The 23914-nt window shown below is 47.0% G+C and overlaps 1 protein-coding gene and 1 long non-coding RNA gene across 7 annotated transcripts in view; one reads left to right on the top strand and one right to left on the bottom strand.

Annotated features, from left to right (window-relative positions):
• PCGF2 (polycomb group ring finger 2) overlaps positions 1 to 23210 on the bottom strand; it is a 39390-nt gene extending 16180 nt beyond the window's left edge. The window contains exon 1 of one of the 6 annotated variants that reach the window (XM_083709702.1): positions 22929 to 23210. Coding sequence is in view for 1 of the 6 variants with exons in the window: in XM_083709701.1 (XP_083565827.1) it covers positions 1123 to 1142 (20 nt within the window). In the remaining 5 variants the exon portion in view is untranslated. Of the gene's footprint in view, positions 1 to 1122; positions 1227 to 1547; positions 1725 to 3425; positions 3512 to 22928 lie in introns of those variants that run through there. The other 5 variants (XM_083709705.1, XM_083709704.1, XM_083709700.1 and 2 more) reach the window with 5 other exon arrangements.
• The window catches only part of LOC310830354, a 44856-nt gene continuing 28287 nt past the window's right edge, over positions 7346 to 23914 (top strand). The window contains exon 1 of the long non-coding RNA XR_014557616.1: positions 7346 to 7416. This is a non-coding gene — a long non-coding RNA (uncharacterized lncRNA). The remainder of the gene's footprint in view (positions 7417 to 23914) is intronic.

Consider the following 23914-nt stretch of genomic DNA (forward strand, 5'->3'; position numbering starts at 1 on the left):
AACTTTTGTAAGCATTTGCGAGACTAGGGGAGCCTCTCTCCCTGACTCCAATGCATCATTGAGGTACCAGATGAAGAGTATCATAAAATACTTATTCTAAAGCTGATCTGGCACAATTTTGAAAACAAGGAGATGCTTTTTCTAGAGCGTTGATCACTAGCTAAACTGAATAGGGATGAAAAATCCATCCTTGATGGATTTTTAGTGCTCCATTAATATTAACCCAAGGGCACTAGCTCACTGCTGATCTGCAACCAGGTCTTGTGCCACACATTTTCAAAGACCACCTCTGCATCCGTAAGGGCAAAAAAGTGCACCCCACCCCCAGAAGACCCTGCAACATTACCAGACGCTGTGGCTGCAACTTTGGATTGTGTGCCACGCTTCTTTCCCACATCCGCATATGGTAAAGGTAAAAGACCCCTGGACGGTTAAGTCCAGTCAAAGGTGACGATGGGGTTGCAGCACTCATCTTGCTTTCAGTCCAAGGGAGCTGGCATTTGTCCACAGACAGCTTTCCTGGTCAAGTGGCCAGCATGACTAAACCGCTTCTGGTGCAACAGAACACTGTGACGGAAACCAGAGCACACAGAAACGCCATTTACCTTCGCACCGCAGTGGTACCTGTTTATCTACTTGCACTGGTGTGCTTTCAAATGGCTAGGTTGACAGAAGCTGGGACAGAGCAATGGGAGCTCACCCCGTCATGGGGATTCAAACCACCGACCTTCCAATCGGCAAGCCCAAGAGACTCAATTGTTTAGACCATAACACCACACACATCCCATTCCAGCATACTGAACAAAGGATGGCTTAACGTTGGGCCATTTGGTAAATTTGGCTATCGGGCACAGTAACAATCGCATAGCCTTCCATTGCTCCCTAGATTCAGACCAATACATTCTTCTTTGACGATCACTCATAGCCAAGTAAGATTGTCTTCCATAAACACGGTGTATATCCCACCCCAGGTCTGCCATTTTGTTTGTTCTTCTGCCGTACTTCTCTTCATATTCTTCCTATCTTTTAAAAAAATGTATTAGAAAAAGAGAGTTGGTTCCCCCCCCCCTATACTGACTAAAACAAAACCCTATGGCAAGCCTGAAAGTAATTATACAGAACCCTAGAGCCAGTCCTCTCATTAGTCAGAGTAAGGCAGCTGCCTCGGGCGTCAGGTCCTGGGGGGGGGGGCAGAGGGAGCACTGCGGCTGTTCTTCTCAGCCCCTACCCCTAAGCTGTTCCCCTCTGCTGGAGGACAGAGCTGTTTGTGCCCCCAGGCTATATTGCCCATCCTAAACAAGCCTCCTACCCCCTCATCTGTGTTGAGGAAATATTCAACTGGCTTCTCTATGTGAAATGGGGAGGGGAGGGCATCATGTTGTCCTTTGCCTCAGGCAGCCAACTGTTTTGGGCCATCCCTGGGCCCAGTCAACACGACATAACGAAATAATTGTACAGAAACAAATAAGGCTTGAAGATCCCCTGAACACAGTCTGCTGGGGCGGGGGGCAGAGAGGAAGGGCCCCATAAGGCTTATGTAGCCTTACCAGATTAACATTTAAGCCTCTGGGTAGGGTCTGCCTCACCTTCTGTCATAACCTTTCTATGGCACCTTGCCATGGCAGGTACCTTAATAACAACTTCATGGGTGACCCCCCCACAATCGGGACCCCTTCATGCGCCACAATTAGGTGCTATTTCTGCAAAACAACAACAACAACAACACATCAAGGGGGAGCCACAGAAACATTTTCAAAAGGATCCTCCCTGTCGATATTAAAATGCAAAGAAGAAAATAAGTTGTTTTCTCCTTTGTGGCTGATGAAGAAATTTAGCGGCATGTCGGGTGTTTTCAAGGATGGGGAAAAGGGAAATAGGCCTTTTCTCTCCCCCCCCCCCCCAATTCTCTGTTTCTTCTAGGAAATGCAGCCTTGTTTTATACAATGAAATGTAGGAAGGGTTTAAATGAAGGGGGGGGGGAATCCTGTGATTATAGTTCTCCCTCTTTTCCTCTCTACTATATACGGCTGAATATATACAATAGGAGACATTAGAAGCCACAACCCCTCCTGGCTCACCAAGGCAGCTTTTCTGTTTCCATAGTAACGCCTATACTTGGCAAGAAGCCAGATTATTATTGCAACTACCCAAGGTGGAGGTGGGAGAAAAAGAGGGGAAGGAAGGAGGAGGAGGAAGATGGGGAAAGCAGGGAATGAAAAAAAGAATAAGAAAGAAATGCCATACTGGTGTGGCGTTTGCAAACTGGTTTGAGACCCACATCGTTTCTGAGCCTAGGCGATCCCTACCACCACCCAAAGCAAAGGATAAAATGCCCCCTCAGATGCATGTTATGGAAATCATCCAGATAACTAGTTGAATTTTACATCAGCAATGGTGGCAGAACATAACTGCAAAAATGAGTCCCTATTTCATTTCAAGGCTTTTGGGCTTCCAGATGTTTGCTGGTCTCTAAAAACTGTCAGGCCCAGGCATAATCCAGAAATATCTGGAGGGTCACAGATTCCTCAGAGCCCAGCTCTTTGCAAAAGGGGCGCACCATTCTCGTATTGCTTTAAAAAAACCTTTACAGGTCTGCTGATGAAAAGCAAAAACTGCTCAGGACAGAAGTCAACCTTTTCTCCCTATACGGGAGAGAAGCATAAGAGAAAGGAAAGCTGAATAAGGGATAAGCAGCCCTAACAGATGGGGGAGCAATTATTTTGCTCGCTCTGTTTGTTTCTACAGCAAAGGGTCTGGATATGAAATTCGATGGAGGCGACCGTCTCAGGTTTCATCAAGGAAACCAGCTTGTTAAAAAAAGCTTCCTCTCCACACCACGGCTAGGCCAAGTTTTGGGATTCTTTAAACCGCCAACAAACCAGTCACCTTGCCACAAACATAGGCGCACATGCTAATTTAGGGGAGAGAGGTGAGGAAAGGATGTTTTGAGTCTCTCTCTCTCATACACGCATTTTGCTTTGATTCATTATGATACACACATAGCTTCCATTTTTATTTACTCATCGCCCCCAACCTCATTTGCCCCCCGCCATTTTCTAGGGGCACACAGAGGACACCACTGGGAGAAACTCTTGATGTGCTTTTTACTTGCCATTCACTTGCTATTGTCATTCACTTAGCTATTAAATTGTCCATTGCGGCTTCCAGAGGGTGGAGAAACTTAGTATTTGCCAAAACTCTGCCTTAACATTTTCACTTTGTATGGAGAACCTAAGAAAAAGTGCAAGAGAATTTGCCGTCCTTTCCCCCTCCCGGAGCCTAAATCTAGAAGATATCCATGATAGTTCCTTCTGCTTCTTAAAGAAGTTCCTCAAAGGGTCTTTTCCAACTGGATCTCTTGCCCTTCCACCTTTTTGGGGTTTTTTCCCACTTTACATTTAAAAAACAAGAACAACTTTTATCACAAGACTGCTTTCCTTCCAAAACCTGGTCTAAATTTGTTTCCGTACACATAAATTAGTATATGTGCATTTAATGTACATTTGTGCCATGGGCCCAAAGTCATCCTGAGGCATTTTGCTACCTGAGGTGAGGAACAAGATGGAACCCACACATTCCAAGATGGCATCCACACATTCCATGCATGGCATCTGCCCAGGGTGTTGCCTGATACGGCTGGTCTTGCATGGGCCTGTGCTCAAAGTACGCCACAAAATGGAGGAAGACATTGTGCTTTGGGGGGGGATCACATTCTAAATAATAATAATAATAATAATAATAATAATAATAATAATAATAATTTATTTATACCCCGCCCATCTGGCTGGGTTTCCAGCAAAAAATTAAAAGTACATTAAAACATTAAAAGTACAATAAGGGCTTCCTGCACCCTTATTTATCCTTTTCCCTAAACTTTTTTCAAAGAGGGCCAGATTTGATGAAGTGAAGGGCCGTGAGGGCCGACCTAAGGGCCAACCAAAGTTGTTAACCTTTGCTGAGCTTTTTTAAGGATTGAAGTTGTTGAGCTTTTTTTATTATTTTACCCCAGGAAATAAACTGCCACGGGGGCCGGGTTTGGACATGCCTGCCTCGGGAAAATAAGAGCCATGTTAAGAAAGCTGCCATTGTCTTCTTCAGAGTAAACCATAAGTTGGGGTGGATAGGAATTAGCAGAATCCCACAACAATTGGAAATAGAGTTTATAAAGAGACATTAACTTTCATGACAAAGAGAGGGAAAAGGAACTGTCTCTCTCTCTCTCTCTCTCTCTCTCTCTCTCTCTCTGTGTGTGTGTGTGTGTGTGTGTGTTGTTTTTCTTTTAAAAAGAAATGTTCTTGGTAACAGATTTCACATCAACTGAAGCTAAATCCCCATACTGGGCTCTCATGGATGGTCAAAAACATAAAAACGATTGCCAAAAACAAGCAGCAAACCATCGGAGAAAATAAACCTGGTGCTTGAATTGTAAGGGGAGAGGGTAAGGGTCCCTTACAGAAACCCACAGACCCCACTTTCTGACTCCTACCCTGTAGTTTTCTAAACTGCTGTTCCCATGTAACTTTAAAAAATAAAAATAAAAGTTAAGGGGCTGTAAAGGGTAGAGTTCCCCCCCCGTACCCTCCCTATAATATAAGCACTGCCCAAAAGCAGGGAGTGAGGGGTTTTGTGACAAGTCTGCAAAACACAATATAGGCACACTTATTTCCACCTCTGCCATATGCATTCCCAGGTTTAGAAGGAGTAATAATAATAATAATAATTTGTTATTTATACCCCACCCATCTGGCTGGGTTTCCCCAGCCACTCTGGGCAGCTCGCAACAGAATATTAAAAAACACGATAAAACATCAAACATTAAAAACATCCCTAAAGAAAGCTGCCTTCAGATATCTTCGAAAAGTCATATAGTTGTTTATCTCCTTGACATCTGATGGGAGGGCGTTCCACAAGGTGGGTGCCACTACCAAGAAGGCCCTCTACCCTATGCTACAAGCACACATGCTTTCATCCCTCTTTTCCCTCCAATGTCTAGCTTTAGAATTATTATTTTTTTAAAAAAAAAATTAACAAGCACAAAAAATAGCTTAACTTGAAGGGTTGGAGGGGAAACAAAGAAAGAGAGACACACAGCCAATGATTAAAAAAAAAATCACAAACCCATCTTCCTTTCAGAGGGTGGTATTCAAACTTAAGTTTTACTCAGAGTAGTTCCACGCGAATTCATTTTTGTCCATTCATTTCAATGGGTCTACTATGAGGGAAACATAGTTGAATACCACCCATTGTTTCATGGGAACCTATCAGCCACGAACATACAGGTCCCGAAGACCAGAAGCTGTGATAGCTCAATCGGCAGACTCCTAATCTCAAGGTCATGGGTTCGAGCATTGCAGAGGGTTGGGCTAGATGACCCTCGGGTTCCCTTCCAACTCTACTGCTTCTCCTGCTTCTAACCCCCCTAAATGTTATTTGCCACGCACACATTTTCCATTCCGCAATTTCCTTGGGGGACAGAGACACCCCACCTCGCCCATGAGCTCTTCCCCTCCCCGCTTCACAATTTTCTCCCTACCCCCCAGCTTTCCCCTAATTTCACTTAATAGGAACAGCAAAGAAGGAATGGCGGGCTGGCTCCCTCCCTTCACAGCATCAACAAAGTGGCTCTCTCCATTGCATTCTCAGGTGATGTTACATTTCCTGATTGGTGTAAGGCAACGAGCCAGTTTCTATAGTTACATGGCTGCTCCAGATGGCAGGATGCCAGCACCGGAGAAAAATCCAGCCGATTACATTGCATCTTTGTGGTCCTGCAACGCAATTCCCCTATCTGGTACCCTTGGGAGCTCCCCTATTCTCCAGATTGTGTGTCTTTCCCCTTCCCTCCCTCCTCATTTTTATTTTCTGGGAGAGGTCTGCTTTTGCAATCTATTCTCTTCCTGGCCGCCCCCCTCCTCTCCTCCTTCACGGCAAGAAATTCGCTCCTTCCATCTGCAAATGCTGTCAAAGGTAGCAGGCAAGGAAACGGAGAAGGGGCGGTCCGGTTTACTGCAAAGAGTTTTAGTAAAAGCCCATCAGTTCTCGGAACCGCTGACACACTGGAATTGCAACAAAGAACATGCAATTGCAACCGATGCACTTAAAAGAAAAAATGTACCTGAACATGTGCAGAATGCCACTCTTGACTATCATAACTAGCTCCCCATTAACTCAAATTCAGGGGAAATGGGCTTCAAAGTGAGCCCTGAACATAGAATTGCATTGTTGGAAGGGACCCTGAGAATCACCCCCTGCAATGAAGGGAAATACAGCTGTCCCTTATGGGGATCAAACCTGCAACCTTGGCGTTATCAGCACCATGCTCTAACGAGTAGGCAAACTAAGGCCTGGGCCAGATCAGGCCCAATTGCCTTCTAAATCCGGCCCACGGACAGTCTGGAAATCAGCGTGTTTTTACATGAGTAGAATGTGCGCTTTTATTTAAAATGCACCTCTGAGTTATTTGTGGGGCATAGGAATTTGTTCATTTTCCCCAAAAAAATATTGTCTGCCCCCCGATGAGCTCTGAGGGACAGTGGACCGGCCCCCTGATGAAAAAGTTTGCTGACCCCTGCTCTAACCAACTGAGCTATCCCGCTTACTAGGCTCAGAACTTCTATGGGGATATATGAGGTGTTAAGGGAGGGATAGTATAGTGTTGGACACGTTGTGCTCCTCTGGGGGTAGTTTGTCCACCTTTGGTCCCCACCCTCTCTCACCTGTGGTTCTCACCTCTGGCTCCTGGGAGCCGTCAGTACGTTTCCTAGCACAATTCAAAGTGTTGGTGCTGACCTTGAAAACCTTAAACGGCCTCGGCCCAGTATACCTGAAGGAGCGTCTCCACTCCCATCGTTCTGCCTGGACACTGAGGTCCAGTGCCGAGGGCCTTCTGGCGGTTCTCTTGCTGTGAGAAGCCAAGTTACAGGGAACCAGGCAGAGGGCCTTCTCGGTAGTGGCACCCACCCTGTGGAACGCCTTCCCACTAGATGTCAAAGAGAAAAACAACTACAGTGGTACTTCGTGTTAAGAACTTAATTCGTTCTGGAGGTCCGTTCTTAACCTGAAACTGTTCTTAACCTGAAGCACTACTTTAGCTAATGGGGCCTCCCGCTGCCGCCGGAGCATGATTTCTGTTCTCATCCTGAAGCAAAGTTCTTAACCCGAGGTACTATTTCTGGGTTAGCAGAGTCTGTAACCTAAAGCGCCTGTAACCCGAGGTACCACTGTATCAGACTTTTAGAAGACATCTGAAGGCAGCCCTGTTTAGGGAAGCTTTTAATGTTTAATAATTAATTTAATTTAATTAATGTTTAATTAATGTTTTAATGTTTAATGTATTTTAATATTTTGTTGGAAGCCGCCCAGAGTGGCTGGGGAAACCCAGCCAGGTGGGCAGGGTATAAATAATATATTGTTGTTGTTGTTGTTGTTGTTGTTTAGCATGCAACAGCAGCTACACCCAGGGAATGGCTTTGACTGGCCAGCTAAACCAGGTGAGAGTAGCCAATGGGTCCAAAAACCCTTGAGTTAGACTTGCCCTGCATGCGAAGACAAGAAGGGGGGGTCTTGTCCTCTGGGCAACCCAGGACCTCCATACACACTGCCTAGGCTTGTGCCCCGGGGTGGTCACTTTGCAGTGGTTTGACTTCACCCCCTAAGGCGCACTCCATTGTCTCTCGAGTCCTTTTATTGTTGGGGGGGGGCTCTTTCTCCCAATACATGGGAGAAGGAGGTTTGCATGTGAAGACTGTTTTTTCTCAGCCCTCACACATCTGGAATTAGGGGTCGGGGCTTAAGAGCATGTTGCCTGAGCACCGCTCTTTTATTTCTTAAATGGAAATTAAACGCTGGAAAGAAGCCAGCCAGCCAGCCTGCCAGTGCAAGCTAGTTTTAATAAAATCCTCATACTAGAAATCAATACCTCATTCATGCTACATGGAAAGATCAGTTTCTCTCTCTAAGGACACCCAACAAGTAACATTAATTACGCGTCACATGTACATACATATATGCTACAAACCCGCATGATACATACATGACATAACTTCTAGTCTATGAGACTTTCCCTACACTAATTAACTCCCCCAATCAGCTTTTTCACCCTAGCACAAATTACATTGGTTTCTGCTCTCCGCAGAAAAATCAAATCAAAACAAACTCTTCGAATAATGTTTCCTTTCAGTATGAAGCCCCAACGTCTCCTTTGTTATGTACATATACAGTACAATCCTATGTACAAGGAAGACCATGGAAGTTAAGCCAGTCTAAAGTTAAGCCAGATCCAAACTTCAGCAATGGGGCTGCTGTTCTACTTAAACCTGGCAGATGGAAAACAAGACTTTGAAATGGTTAGGTAAAGGTAAAGGGACCCCTGACCATTAGGTCCAGTCGTGACCGACTCTGGAGTTGCAGAGCTCATCTCGCTTTATTGGCTGAGGGAGCCAGGGTACAGCTTCCGGGTCATGTGGCCAGCGTGACTAAGCCGCTTCTGGCAAATCAGAGCAGTCACGGAAACACCATTTACCTTCCTGCCGGAGCGGTACCTATTTATCTACTTGCACTTTGACGTGCTTTCGAACTGCTAGGTTGGCAGGAGCTGGGACAGAGCAACTGGAGCTCACCCCGTCGCAGGGATTCGAACCGCTGACCTTCTGATCGGCAAGTCCTAGGCTCTGTGGTTTAACCCACAGCGCCACCCGCGTCCCTTTTGAAATGGTTATGTGTTGACAAATCATGCAACCAAGATGAATGGGTTTAGGATCCAGCCCAAATTCTCCCTCTCTAGTCCCTGTCTCCACCGCCACCCTTTTTGAAATTTAAACCAGCCAGCAATGCCACTGTATCTTTGGGTTTTCCAGGGTTAGGGACTTAACCCTGGTTGAGCCTGGCTGAGTCCGGATCTTCCCACAGCATTGCCCATAGCAGTTTGAGCTGAGGTTTCTCCTAGAATTTGTTCCCCGTGCCAACATTTCAAGTACAATTTGATAGACAAACGCATCTTTTAACATAAGCAGAATGAATTCCCTACACTATTCCTCACTGGTGTAACAGCTCACATATCTGGAATTAAAGAGCACAACTTCTTTAGCAAGGGGAATGGGATTTCCACAAAGTCTAGTGTCCCAGTACAGTGGTACCTCGGGTTACGTACGCTTCAGGTTACATACGCTTCAGGTTACACACTCCGCTAACCCAGAAATAGTGCTTCAGGTTAAGAACTTTGCTTCAATATAAGAACAGAAATTGGGCTCCGGCGGTGCAGCAGCAGCGGGAGGCCCCATTAGCTAAAGTGGTGCTTCAGGTTAAGAACAGTTTCAGATTAAGCACGCAGCTCCGGAACGAATTAAGTACTTAACCCGAGGTACCACTGTACCTCTCTCTGTAGCGCTGCAAACTTTAACTGGCAAAACAAAGCAATTACAAGAGATTTAAATCGTTCAGATTTTAGATAAATGAGGAAAACCAGTAAAAATATTCTAAAGGGGGGGGGGGAATTGTTCAAATCCTTTAGCTTCTTTTGAAAATATTAAATACAGTCTTTCCATCTAGCAATAAGTACTAGCTTATTTACAGCATTATCAATCCCTCTCACACTTCAGAGAAACACTGCAGGTCTCCTCAGGAAGAAACCTATCAAGACTTTTGCAATATGCTTCTTCCTTTAAATGAATTAATGGGAAGCCAGGAGATAAGTCAACTGAAAATCTTTTAATCAATCAACAGCCCTTTTTACAGATTAATCCTGTAAAAGAAATTAATTTCTGTGAAAGCCTCTTTGAAAGATAATTAATTAGCAGATACTAGTGGGTTTTGGAAGAGAAGTCTTTCAACTCTACTCCAGTGACACCCATCTGGTCTTTTCACAAACGTTTTCTCTTTGTATGGCACCGTGCCCTTTTATTAGCTATCTCCCATTTGATGGCAGCTCTGCGAAATTGCCAGTTTCCACCAATGGGATCTCCTCACCCCAGTCTTTTACAATCCAGCTAGCATTATAGATCTTTCAGTTAATGTATTGATTTAATTTCTTTATTAATTTTATGGCAGATTGGGAGAAGTTACAGAAAACTTGAAATTTACAGCATGTTGCACGCTGAAAGAAAATTATATGAAAATGATGTATTTGACACCTAGTACGTTAGCAAAAATGTACAGAACAAGAACAAATACCTGCTGGAAATGTAAAGAAAAAGAAAAAGAAGGTACCTTTTATCATATGTGGTGGTCGTATAAGGTAATAAAAACTTTATGGGAGATGATATATAATGAAATAAGGGTGGGGGGAGTTTAAAATAATGTTTGTTAAAAAACCAGAAGCTTCTTTATTAGGAATTATAGGTACCGAGATTCCAAAAGGATCAGAAAAGAATATTTATGTATGTGACAACAGCCGCACGGATGTTACTAGCCCAGAAATGGAAAGAAGGAACAATTCCAACCAGGAAAGAATGGCAAACCAAGTTGATGGACTATGCCGAAATGTCAAAATTAACTGGAAGGCTCAGGAACCAAAACGACAAGAACTTTAAAAAAGAATGGGGAAAATTTATAATTTATTTAGGAGACCATTATTAGCAGATGAAAACACTGGCAGGATTTTAACCTCACTTGTAAGGTAACGACGACTATGGATAATTCAGATGGATAAGAAAATGTGGGTAATGAATTGATATGCAGTTGTAAATGTTGACATTAGGACCCATGGAGGGGATGGGGGGAGGTTGTGAGATTCAGGATTAATCTCTTCATATAGATTTGTAGCAGTTCGAAGGCACGTCAAAGTGCAAGTTGATAAATAGGTACCACTCTGGCGGGAAGGTGAACGGCGTTTCCATGCGCTGCTCTGGTTCGCCAGAAGCGGCTTAGTCATGCTGGCCACATGTACGCCGGCTCCCTCGGCCAATAAAGCGAGATGAGCACTGCAACCCCAGAGTCGGTCGCGACTGGACCTAATGGTCAGGGGTCCCTTTACCTTTAATTGATTTTGCTATAAGTTTATATCTGTAAAATCAAATAAAAACTATATAAAACTAATGAGCTAAGGGCGAGTGTACATGATGTCTCCCTCCACGCATATTATCCTCACAATAGATTAGATTAGATGAGATAGAGGGAGGGGCCAAAATCATCCTGTGCCCTTCACCATTGAGCAGGGATGTGGTCTCACAACCCCTAATCCAAGACTCCCCCCTTCAAAACTGTACCATAAAAACCACTTAAGGAGCACTGAGAAACCAGGAGCCTTGCTTACTTTACCAACCTTACCTGCTTCAGTTGAATATTTTAATTTGAGCTACTTACTATCTCCTGGGGACACAGGTGGCGCTGTGGGTTAAACCACAGAGCCTAGGACTTGCCGATCAGAAGGTCGGCGGTTCGAATCCCCGCGACAGGGTGAGCTCCTGTTGCTCAGTCCCTACTCCTGCCAGCCTAGCAGTTCGAAAGCACACCAGTGCAAGTAGATAAATAGGTACCACTCCGGCAGGAAGGTAAATGGCGTTTCTGTGCGCTGCTCTGGTTTGCCAGAAGCGGCTTAGTCATGCTGGCAACATGACCGGGAAGCTGTACGCCGGCTCCCTCGGCCAATAAAGCAAGATGAGCACCGCAACCCCAGAGTCGGCCACGACTGGACCTAATGGTCAGGGGTCCCTTTACCTTTACCTTTACCTTTACCTTTAACTATCTCCTGAGCTGGAGAGGTTAGGCTCAATGGTGCCAATCAAGATAAGACTTTGTGACAGAGCTGCAAGGCCCCACTCAGAGGAAAGAGAAGCAAAAAACAAACAAACCACACAGCAGGGCGGGCTTATCACATTTTGCAGGAAGTGAAGTTAGAACAACAATCATCTAAAGACGAGCTGTGGCCCACAAGACCTTTAAATCCAGACGTCTAGCATTACCTAACTGTGCAACTGATTGAGTTAAGGAAGATGGACCAAGGGAATAGAGCAGGGGTCAGCAAACTTTTTCAGCCATGGGGTGGTCCACCGTCCCTCACACCATGTGGTGGGCCGGACTATATTTGGAGGGGGGGGGGGGAAATGAACGAATTCCTATGCCCCACAAATAACCCAGAGATGCGTTTTAATTAAAAGCACACATTCTACTCATGTAAAAACACCAGGCAGGCCCCACAAATAACCCAGAGATGCATTTTAAATAAAAGGACACATTCTACTCATGTAACAACACACTGATTCCTGGACCATCTGTGAGCCACATTGAGAAGGCAAATGGGCTGCATCTGGCCCATGGGCCTTAGGTTGCCTACCCCTGGAAGAGAAGCAAGAGGAATGGCTAATGTCCCCAACCCAGTCGGCCGCCACCGCTGCCTGCATTGCACCAGCCAATTCTAGGCTAAGTGGGAAAAGCTTTATTAGCTGAACACAACCATGGAACCAATCCGACACAAACAAACATCTGAGCATTTCTCAACCTCCCCATTCCTCTCTACAGAGGGATACCTTCCTCTTGCATTCAGGTAGGCCCGCAATTTATGCGCATTTAACTCACACATGTGGCAAAATAAACTTTTAAAAAGGAGCGGGATTCCTCAAAAAAGTGACTTGGGCAATCCCACCCGCCCCTGAACCCAATGTGTTTTGACTACAGTGGTACCTCGGGCTAAGTACTTAATTCGTTCCGGAGGTCCGTTCTTAACCTGAAACTGTTCTTAACCTGAAGCACCACTTTAGCTAATGGGGCCTCCCGCTGCTGCCATGCCACCGGAGCACGATTTTTGTTCTCACCCTGAAGCAAATTTCTTAACCCAAGGTACTATTTCAGGGTTAGCAGAGTCTGTAACCTGAAGCGTATGTAACCTGAGGTACCACTGTATGCACAATGTTTGCTTTAGGTGCAATCCCTGGAACGTAACCCCCTGAAAAAATTGCAGGCTTACTGTAATGCATTTAAGATGTATCTCCACTGTTATTCCACACAGATGTTGCTGGACTACAACTCCCATCATCCCATGCTGGCTGGAGCTGATGGGAGTTGGAGTCCAGCAACATCTGCAGGGCCGAAGACAGCATATCCTGGATCAAGGATGAGAATATATAGGCAATATTTAAGGAAGGGCTAATCTCATTCCAGACAAAAGAGAGGAGGAAAAACAAGGAGCTTGGCTGATTTCCCACCCAGTCTATTATTGGGATGTGGAGTTAATTTGTTTCTTCAGACACACACACACACACAAGGTTATAAACTACAAGTGATCCTCCCATCTTAAAGTAATCAAACAGATCCTTTGCACACAGGAAAAAAAAAACTGTGGAAAATGGGGCTGTGGAAAAGAGACAGACATAAAGAAATAAATTTATCAGATTGAGGGATGAGTGGATAATTCCAGAGAACTGATTGCACAGACAATTTGAGATAGGAATGTATTTTACAAAAGTGCAGGTGAAAAGCCCAGAGCGTCCTCCCCACCCATCCTGTGGTGTGCAAATAATAAAATAAAATAATATAATATAATATAATATAAAATGAACCACCTTTCCCATTTCCTCAGCCTTCCCGTTTTGTAGTTTTCAGATGTGCTTCAGCCCACGCGACCTTCCAGCATGGAGATGGATAGATCAAACAGCCTTTGGCTAGACATATCAATGACCCGTGAATCAACACCCCTGGGCTGAGAGGCAGCCATCCATTGCTGCTCTTTTTCTCCCCAACCTGCTGTTTTACTCTTAGGTCACTGAGAGCATCAGGTTCCCCTCCCCTCGCCCAACTTGCTAAGGAACCAGGAAAAATATTTGCACAGATGTGTAGCCAAAACCTCCCAAATTATTGCTTAGGCTTTTGCACAACTCCCAGCAGTGCTTTCGCTTAAAGGCTGAAATCCTATATGCATACTTACCTGGAGGCAAAACCCCACTGAACTTAAAGGGGTTTGCTTCTAACTAGAAGCGCATCAGGCTGAGAACCTGCATCTAAAGGAACCTTGAAATTTACAGCCTAATCGCATTTCAGTATCTTGGGGACAATTTGTTGAGATGGGATCTCAGAAGCATTTTTTCCCCCTTTGGAAAGAAAGGAAATCCAAGTAACAAGGCTGTTTTACAACCCGGACCCAGGGAGTGTGGAGAGATTTTAGCTGCAGCGCAAGAGAAAGGAGTTGGATGGGAAGCTGAACAGAATGGTCTCTTATGAAACTTGTGACTTGCTTTAGCGTTTAGAAAGCCAGACGAGCAACAAACTCAGGCTAAACTATCCTTTTACGCGTAAACCTGAGAACGCATTCCCATCTTATTTTCTGGCAAGATTCTTTTGTTGAATGGGCTGTGGAGCAGCTTAAAATCAATCGACTTTTCTCTGTCCCTTTCTCTCTCTCTTATCGGTGATCAAAATGGCCTTTTCTTTGTCACTTTTGGCTAGCTAAGAATCAGGCGACCTCAACTCATCAAGCCAGCCTTTGACGGACGCGACCCACTCGAGTTTGCAAACCATCTCACGCCCACTTTCCCGGGCAGGGGGAAAAGTCCCATCGGAGAGGAGGCAATGGGATTTGCTTCCCAATACAGTAAAATGGGCAGAGAGGTCTCGCCTGCTACCCCTGCAAAGGGTGAATCTCAGCAGGATCTCACTTGATCAGCAAAACGGATCCAAACAACGCAATTTTACGCACGCTTACCCGGAAGCATGACCTACTGGCCACACTTGCGCGCCGGAGTACAGAGGTTCTACTGTAATTATGTGCACAGGATATTTATTTAATAAATCGGGCTCCTTTAAATGGTCCCTTGTACACATGTTTGGGTGCGTGGATGCGTCTCGTTGGTTTAGGAGTTACACTGCATGGTGGTAAACCTTAGTTGTGCACCCTGATTTGAGGGAGCGCGTGTTGTTCATTTACTTCCGCTCCCCAAATGCTTTAGAGGGAAGGAATTTTGTCAGGAAGAGTAAGAACTGAAGAAAGCTTCCTTCCACCTGATGTGCTCCTGTCTCCTGCGCAAGTACTGCCGAAAGCGCAGGAGCACTAGCAAGGGAAACAGGTACAGAATGCCTGAAGAAGAGCTCTGCAGAGCCTGAAAGCTGGCGCGCCTTCTCACAAACCTCGCCTGGGCCGGGACTTCCCTGACAACTCAGCCAGAGTTATGCACTTTTAAGAAATGCAATCCTGTACAGGCTTAACAAGGTATACGTAACCGATTGAACTCGCTGCCTTCACTTTTAAATAGACATGCACACAACTGCTCTAGGAATTCCTCGTGTTCCAATGCGAAAAGTATATGCTTGCCATTATTATTATTATTACATTTATTTACATTTATACCCGGCTTTTCTTGCAAGGCGCTTGGTTCTCCCCCTCCCCATTTTATCCGCACAGCAACTTTGTAAATCTGGTTAAACTGAAAGATTGTAGCAGCTCCAGGGTCACGCAGCGAGCTTCATGGGCGAATGGGGATCGAAACCCGGATCTCCTGGCTCCTAGGCTAGCGCACTAACCGCTACACCACACTGGCTTCCCCGCACCTCCAGGTAGGGGATTTTGCTGCAGATTTGTTACCCCCCAAAGGAAGCCTGCAAAGCAACTCCTATTCAGCTCAGTGGGGCTTACTTCTGAGCAAGCCTGCTTAGGTTTCCGCTTAACGTCCCATTCAACAGACTTGGGTTTTCTTCCGATTTACAGAAGATCGAGCTCTCTCCTTTGAAATCAAAGGGACTTTTCAACGTGAAATATCGCCGGACAGCCCCTTTCACCTACTTTGCATTAAATTATTTAGCTCCTGAAACAGGCAAACGGCTCAAGATTAGAAACCAAGAAGACCAAAATCCTACACAGGCAAAAAAAAAAAAAAAAAAATGAAATCGGTGCGTGTGTCGGGGAAAACCAATACATTTTTGGAAACAGGCCACCATCGCAGATTTTATGCTCCCCAGAGGACAAGAGCAATGGAGGTGCCGGTCTTGCCAGTGGTCAATTTTCGTTTAAAAAACGGCTTCCCTCCTCACCCCCCTGCCGCCCCAAAGAGTGCTCAAGCTTCCCCAAAGTTGGATCGTCCGTCTTGGGTCCAATCCTAATCCTTGATGCGCTACGATCAAGGAAGAGCTGGTTACACGGGCCCTGAAAGGAAAGGCCTTCTGCACGTGCTCAGACGCACTCTCTACTCTACTAAAACCACTCCCTATGAAAACGAAACTCAGCGCTTCGAGAAAATATCCAGCGGCGGCGCCAGACAAAATAGTGGGTGCTGGGGATAGGGCGGGGGGCGCAAAGATGGGCAGAGGGAGTTTCTCTAGGCCCCTTCGAGCTACTGATGTTCCCATTCTACACCTCTTTTGGGAGAAGGCAGTCCTATTCATGATGGCGGCCTTTACATACAAATAAACCATGCTTCATATTTTAAATTTCCATTTAATGTTGGGGTCACTCAAAACCTGAATCTCTCCTAACTGGAGTGGTCCGTGGGGGGCGTCCTTGCAACCCCTTGCCTTCTTCCCCCCCCCCCCCAATGAATCGAAAACTCATGTGATAAAGGAACTACTTTAAGATAGTTCCCTTTATCATTGCACCGCTAGGGACTAGAAATCTCTGCCCCCACCGAGTCAGATATTGGACCCCCAGCTCTCAGCATCCCCAACCAAGCGCGGCCAATGGGCAAGGATGATGGTTGCAGTCCATTGTCATCTTGTAACATTGCAGAAGCTGAACAGATCTGGGTCCGGTGAGCTCCACAGCCAAGCTATACATTCAACGAATACATTTGCAGAATTTGGCAGCTGAAGACGGATCGCGCCTTCCTGCAACTGTTAAAGGAGCAAGACCCTTCAAAGGGGCTCCATTTGGGCATTTATTTATTTGCTTAAAAAAGGACAGGATCGGTCGGAAAACGCTGCCAGACAGCGCGCAGCTGTGGATTCCGAAGCACAGGAGCCGACTTCAACCCCCACAATAAAATATCTGAGGGGGCCCGGCCCCCACAAAGTTGATGGGCATCCCCCTTCAAATGGTGTGTGTGCATTGCATCATGCGATCGATTGTGCGGTGCGGGGCTTACCTGGGCGCCCACAATATTTTATTCAAATTGGCACCCCCGCTCCGAAGCACGTCCGGCTGAGTTTAAAGAAAGTGGGGTTTTGCTCTGAAAGGCAACCTTCAGATAAAATAAATAGCAAGGGTTTCTCCCGGGTGAATGGGCGGGAGGCAGCCTCCTTCTCTAAGCCTGCAAACTTTGGAAAGCCTGTTTTGCTGGATGCAACCAACCAGGAAGTGAGGAAACGGAGGGACCTTCAAAACAACAGCGCAGCGCTTGAGGCGGAGCAGATCCTACGAAGGTCTATTTCAAAGGGGAGGGGACCCAGCAATGGGGCTTCCCCGCATGTAAGTGTGCAAGAGACTGTAACCAGCCCTGGCTGCAATCCGGGTTGTCGCGCTCCCATCCTATGCAAAGAGGGCCTGAACGCATTCCGGCTTACCTCTGAGTAGAGAGGCATAGGATTGCGCTGCGCAACAACGGCTCCAAGATGTCCTACCCCTTGCACCGAATTGCATCCTAAATACATTGGCCTCTTCCCCAATATAAAGGTTAGCATTCACATTTCTTTAATCCTTCTTTTATTTTAAAATTTACCCCGGGGCTCCGACTTCCCCGAAGCCCGGAAACTCTTCTCTCTAATCCCAGTCAAGGTTACTACTATTTTTGCGTCAACCTGGTGCCTCTTCCAGGTGGTTTGGAATACAGTTCCCATCATCGGGGCCGGATCTGGAGGGGCAAGCTAAGGAACTATACCGAGCTTAGATTCAGATCTGTAAATTTAGGGCAACGCCTCCTGTCTCTCTCTCCCGCAGCCCCCAAACTTCAAGGCAAGCCTCCAGAAATCTGAGGACCACCATCTCGCACACCAAGCCGTTTCCGAAATATATAATACTTAGATCCCTAAATAAACGAGAAAACAAACGGGTGGAGCGAAAGGATCTTTCAGATGGTTTATTAATGCCTCCTGGTCACTTGCCTAGTTGTTGCTGGTTTGTTTTTTAAAAAATTGGCCAGGGTTTCAGACATTTTCCTCTAAGATGTATGCGGACAGCGATTACTCAATAGTTAAGGGGCACTCTGCATGTGCTCAGAGCCACTCTTCATTGCTCCATATGCTCAGGGACCCGAGAAGGGCCCTTTGAAACAAGTTCCGAGGTTTCCCGGAGAGTGCATGTAATATTTCACCAGGCAAGAGTGCCAAACACTCCACGCCCCCCCCCCAATGTTTCTTTAGCATCCAATAATCCAGTCTAGAACCCGTCCATTCCAGAGTCTACTGATTTCTGCACGACGCAGCCCCTATTCTTGTACATCAATCTATTTCTCGAGATCTTCTTATTGATTTCTGCGCTGGGAAGAGGCCGGCTTTCTGTGCACCACACAGAAATTCAAGGACAGTCCCTTCATTTTATTAGCTTCTAGAATTCGGCGAAGGAAACAGATCCGGGTGTTCGTTACATCTCCAGATCCACTGCTAAGCTTGCGCTCTCCATTCAAGCCCTCCCGGTTTTCTGGAGCACTGGGATTTGTTGTCCAAGCTGAAGGCCAATTGAGAACCTAGAACAGAATACCTATCCGCAAAACCCATGTCCTTTAGCCCTGAATCAAAGCTATTGGGATATTCCCTGTTGATGCCTTAGCCACGAACATGTACACCAGCCTGCGCAGCCCCAGCCACTTGCGTTTCTTCGCATGCCATCACTCCATCGAAAAGCGGCGTATAAATCTTCAAAACAAAAAAAGGAATACGCTCCCACTGAAGTCAATGGGGTGTTTTAAAACGCCTAACTTTGGCTACATCTTTGCAACACCTCTAAAAAAATCCCAAGTCAAAGTGGAATAATGTTTTCAAAGGATGGGGTGGGATTTGAGACTATAAAAAATTGCAATCCGGAAAGAGATTTACTTGGGAGTTACGCCTGTATTGGGCCTTGACCTCCGGGGAGCAGGGCAAATACCTGCGTCGGATGCTTCCCTTCTGAAGGCAAGAGAGAGAGATCCTAAAATCCTAGCCTTTCTGCAGCGGGGACGCGCGCCACCCCAGCCCCATTGCACGCGCTCTCAGAAGCGATCTCCCTCCAGCCCAAGGGGATTCCCTGCAGCTCTCGATCCCACGTGGGTTCAAAAGGCAACTCGCTCTCCAAAGCAGACACAACAAACCGCCAGCAAGACGCAACAAAAACCCCAAGCAAGACTCAGCAAACCGCCAGCGAGACACAACAAACCTCCCACCCACCCACCCCACTGCCAGCAAGACTGGGTCTCGGCGCCGATTTAAACACACGCCAGTCCAAAGAGCAGGAAAAGAGCCAAGCCAAAATCAGCTCCGACCCTCGCCTCTCTCCTGGGCAAGGGGGTGGCTGCTTTCAGCGCGATCCTGGCCAGTTTCCTCATTAGTAAATCTCCCTGTGCGCAGTGCGACTTACTCCCAGGTCAATGGGTAGAGGAAGGAGGGGAGCCCTGGGCTGGTATCCTTTATGTCACTCTGGCCTGGGAGTAAGCCCATTTGTACTTACTTCTGCGTAATGCTGTGCATAGGATTGCGCTGCCACGGGCGCTCCAGCAAGCACCACTTGGAATAAGAGCGCGCGATCCTGCGGGAAACGCTCTTGCGCGGCCCAAGGCCAGGGCAGGAAGGCGCTTAGGATTCACCCGGCCTCTGCGCAGGGGAAACGGCGACCCTTTCGCCATCAGCCGACGGTGCGCGATCTTAAGCGTAGGCAGAAGATGCGCACATTGTCCCGTCCCCACCACCATCCAAACACCTTCATAAGGCAACTTGAGAAGACCTCTGCTGGATCCGACCAAAGAAGACCCACCATCGAGCCCAGCCGAACCAGATGCCTCTTGGGAAGCGCAGAAAGCGAAGCGGGAGCGCCAGGTACCCTGGGCTACCCAAACCCTACCACTGGGCAACTTCTGGGAGCTGAGACGCGCAGAGGGGGCCGCTTGGAGGGTGAAACCCACCGGCAGAGAGACGAAGAAGCTCCGCTTCCAGGACAGCGCTTTGAACTGATCGTTCACTCCATCCTTCTCATAGAATTGCAGCTTTGGGAGGGACCCCCCGGTCATCTAGTCCAACCCCCTTGCAATGCAGGAATTCTCTTTTCAACGACAAAGCCCAGTCTATAACCTAAGATCTGGACTTGACGCTCCATCCTCGTCGCGCTAACACAACGGCAAAGCAGAGAAAAACGCACAAGCTTTGCTCCGCCTAAACGCAAGAACACCAGCCTTTCTCTCTCTGCTTGGGTGGCCTACACTGCAAGGTTAGCGTTAAGAAGGACGTGCAGGCATCAGGAGACATTGGGAGAATGACCTTGTCCGAGAACAGAGGAAAGGGAGATAATAAAGGAGGAATAATACAGCCTCTCCTCCTATTCCCCTTGCTACCACTTTCGTGAAGGACTTTCAAGCCATCTGAAGGCGGGGAATTATTAATTAATATTTTTAAGCCAATAATTCCCGACATTTAAAGGTAGAAAAATGAAACAAGGCACGAGGAAGGTTGAAAGTGGATCTCTTTAGACTCTGGAGGCAGAAGCATCTCTATTTTAAAAAAGGTCCAACCAATAAATTAAGCATTTTTAACAGACAATGAGCAGTGCTGAACTTTATCTGGATCTTAGCCCTATCTCGAGTTCTCTAGAAACTTATCTTGGAATTCTAGAGGGGAATGTTCTATATAAAAGCTTGGAGCAAAACCTGTCCATGAAACCTCCAGCAAAATAGACAAATGGAAATCCAACCCTTAATTTTCCCCGGACATTTCCTTGCATCCTAGAACCTCCCGTTTTTTTAAATCCCCGTTCCGGATTCCCAGAATTTAAGAGGCAAATACTTGGAAGGAAGGCCACTTCTTCCGTCTAAAGGCCCACATTGAAAACGGTGTCTTTTCCACTCTGGAGTAAAATAAAGAGGTGGTGGCAATCCTTTTCTCCTTGCATTCTAGAAGCTAATACGGAATGCAAAGTCCAGAAAGGTACTTTCTCCCTGCACTCTAGAAAATACCAACACGGTGTCTGCTTTTATGAGACGCCTTCCTTCCTCGAATTCTGGAGCTACATACCAGAAGTTGCTTTGAAGGGGCTTACAAAGAAGAAATCAGAATTTTGGAGGGAAATACGATTTTGATCCGGTGACCAAGGAGAGGTTCCTCCCCCCCATCCTTAGTGGGGCAGAAATGAATGAACCATCGCAAACTGAGAGTAGGAGAAGGTACTTTTCTGAAAGTCCACCCTCATGTCTGTTCTGACATTGCATCCTATTTTTGCAAGGGCGTCAAGAGCAACTGGCTAATTAAATTACCACCAGGTGTCTTTTAAAAGGGAAAAGAAAGGCAGTAATGGAGGTAGATGGGGGAAGTTTAGGGTGTTGTTCTAAACATACGTAGCGCCCCATTAAACCCTGTAGTGTTCCTAGCAGGCATCCATAGGATTCTGCTCTTATTTATGTAGCCACACAGTGAAAAATATGTAGTGATATGGCTTTTCCACTACAGCTGTTCTCTCATTCATATTTTACACACACAAAAAAAAAAAAAATATTCCACCTACTTCCCTTATTTCGTCCACTCGCCAAACATCGCGACAGCCAACCATAATAATAATAATAATATCAGCAAATGTTGCTTCGGCATCTCCAGCCTCAAACTGCCCCAAGCCCGATCAGCTTTCCCAACCCCCTCCCCGCATTTGGAAACAACTATGTTGTCGAACCTCACCCCCCCACACACACACACACCGCAAAAACACCACAACCATATTCCCATGTGATTTGGGGGAATGACAGAAACACACACACCCCTTTTCTGGCTCTAGAGTTCCCCAAATCAGACTTTTAAACCCCCTCCGGTTTGAGACCAAAGGAAGCATCATCACCGCCCTCACCTTGCTGGTTGAAACACAAAGCAGAAGAAATATGTCCCTTTCCCCCTACCATTTATACACACACACACACACACACACACACACACACACACACACACCAGACCAACAACGCTCTCCACAACATCCTGCGCGCCATGTTGTGGTTCTTCCCCCCCCCCCTTTTTAAATTATATATATATTTATTTTTACAATATAAATCCCAGTTTTCTCTCCAAATCACCCGGGCCTGCTGCTGCAGCTGCGCGCCCGAAGGAGCCATTGCGTGCGCATTTCTCTTTGGGGCTCCCTGGATCGCCTGACATTTGGATCTCTCGAGAGATCCAAAGGAGTGGATCTCTCGAGCTCCACACCAGAGGAGAGTCTTATTTCCACCGCGGCCTGCAAGATGCTGGCTGTCAAAACCTCGATCGCCGTTTGCGCGCACACCCAAACACACACAAAAACCATACCCACACGCCCCAGACGCACAAGCGAAGCGGTAAAGGCCTCTCCGGGGAAGCCGGAGCTGGTGGCTGCAGCAGCCGAGGAGAGGCAGCCCTGGGCCGGCGAAGGGAGCCACGCTGGCCGCCGGCTTCCTGAGTTGCGAAGGGGGGGACGCAGACGCGCAAACACACACTCACACACAAGGGAAAGGGGGTCCCGGGGGGCGGAGCTGAGCTTTCCAAAGGGGGAACCCCGAGGAGACCTTTTTGGAGAGCCTCCGGAGGTACCCCCCTTTCGCGATTTGGGGAAGGGGAAAAGCGACCCGCGGCCACAACAACAACAACAAAGGCGGGCTCCTCGGAGCCGGAGAGGGCTGGCAAAATTTCGAGAGAGAGAGAGAGAGAGAAAAAGAGAGAGAGAAAAGATCGGCCATCTTGAAAGCCAGGCAGGGTGAGGGGGGGGGGAGAGAAGGAAAAGAGGAGAGGGAAAGAGAGAGAGAGAAGGAGTGACAAAGGGAAAGGAGGGAAAAGGCGCCAGGGGAAAGCAAGCGGGGGAGTTCCCGGGAGCAAATAATGCTAATTTTTAAAAAAGGGACACACACACACATAGATTTCGGAGGGGGAAAGTATAACAGCCCTACCTGATCCCCGGATCCTTTCTAGAGGGGCGCACGGAGGCAGCGAAAGACCGGATGGGGAGAGAGAAAAGAGAGAGAGGAGAAGCAAAGGGGGGAGGAACCGACGCCGCCCCCCCTTTTCGCCCCACTTACACTGATCAGACTGGAATGTTTAAATATATACATATAAATATATACAGTATAGATAAATCTCTCTCTCTCTCCAGAGGCAGAGAGATTCTCTGGCCAGCCGTATCTCTCTCCTCTCTCTCTCTCTCTTTCTGCCGGGCTACAGAAAGAGGGAGGGAGGGAGAAATCTACAAAATGGCCCTTCCCCCTCCTCCTCCTCTTCCTCCCCCTCCCCCCCCCACCTCTTTTCCTCCGGACAAAAAGCCCCGCCCCCTTTTGGGAGCCTCACGTGATTTCGTTCCTTCAGGGGTGTTTGTAAAAGAGCGAAGTCCCTGGAAATAAATAAATGAGGAGGTGGAGAGACTCGGGATCTGGGGGTGGGGTGGGGGGAGAGAGAGGGGGGAGGAAAATGTGCGGGTTTCCCTTCCGCCTCTGTCTCCAGACAGACAGACTTCGCATCCAGAGAATACAAAAACAACCTTGCCACCCGTTCAAAAGCAAAAAGGAAAGCACACACACAAAAACGCGTCGATCGAAGTACTTCCACGATTTGGAAGAGAAAAGCCTGCGATCGCGCGGGGAACAAAAGCGACGGCTTGGGGGACCGTTTGACACAAACACACACACAAGACACACACACCCAGAAACACACACACACACGGTCGGCCCGGAGTCTTTTATTGCTGGGAGGAAAGACGCGCAGGAGGGAAAGTGGAAAAGACAACCGGTGCAGGCAAAAAGGACAGGCGCGCACACACCCCCTACAAAAAAAAGTTTAATTAAAAAAACAACAACCCTGGTGTTTGATCTCTGGAATATACAAAAGGACCATACTGCAGTTCTCCGATTTTCTGCTCTTCCACGAGCTACGGGGGGAGATG

This window comes from Podarcis gaigeae (assembly GCF_964106915.1).
Source record: "Podarcis gaigeae genome assembly, chromosome: 13".
Lineage (NCBI taxonomy): Eukaryota > Metazoa > Chordata > Lepidosauria > Squamata > Lacertidae > Podarcis > Podarcis gaigeae.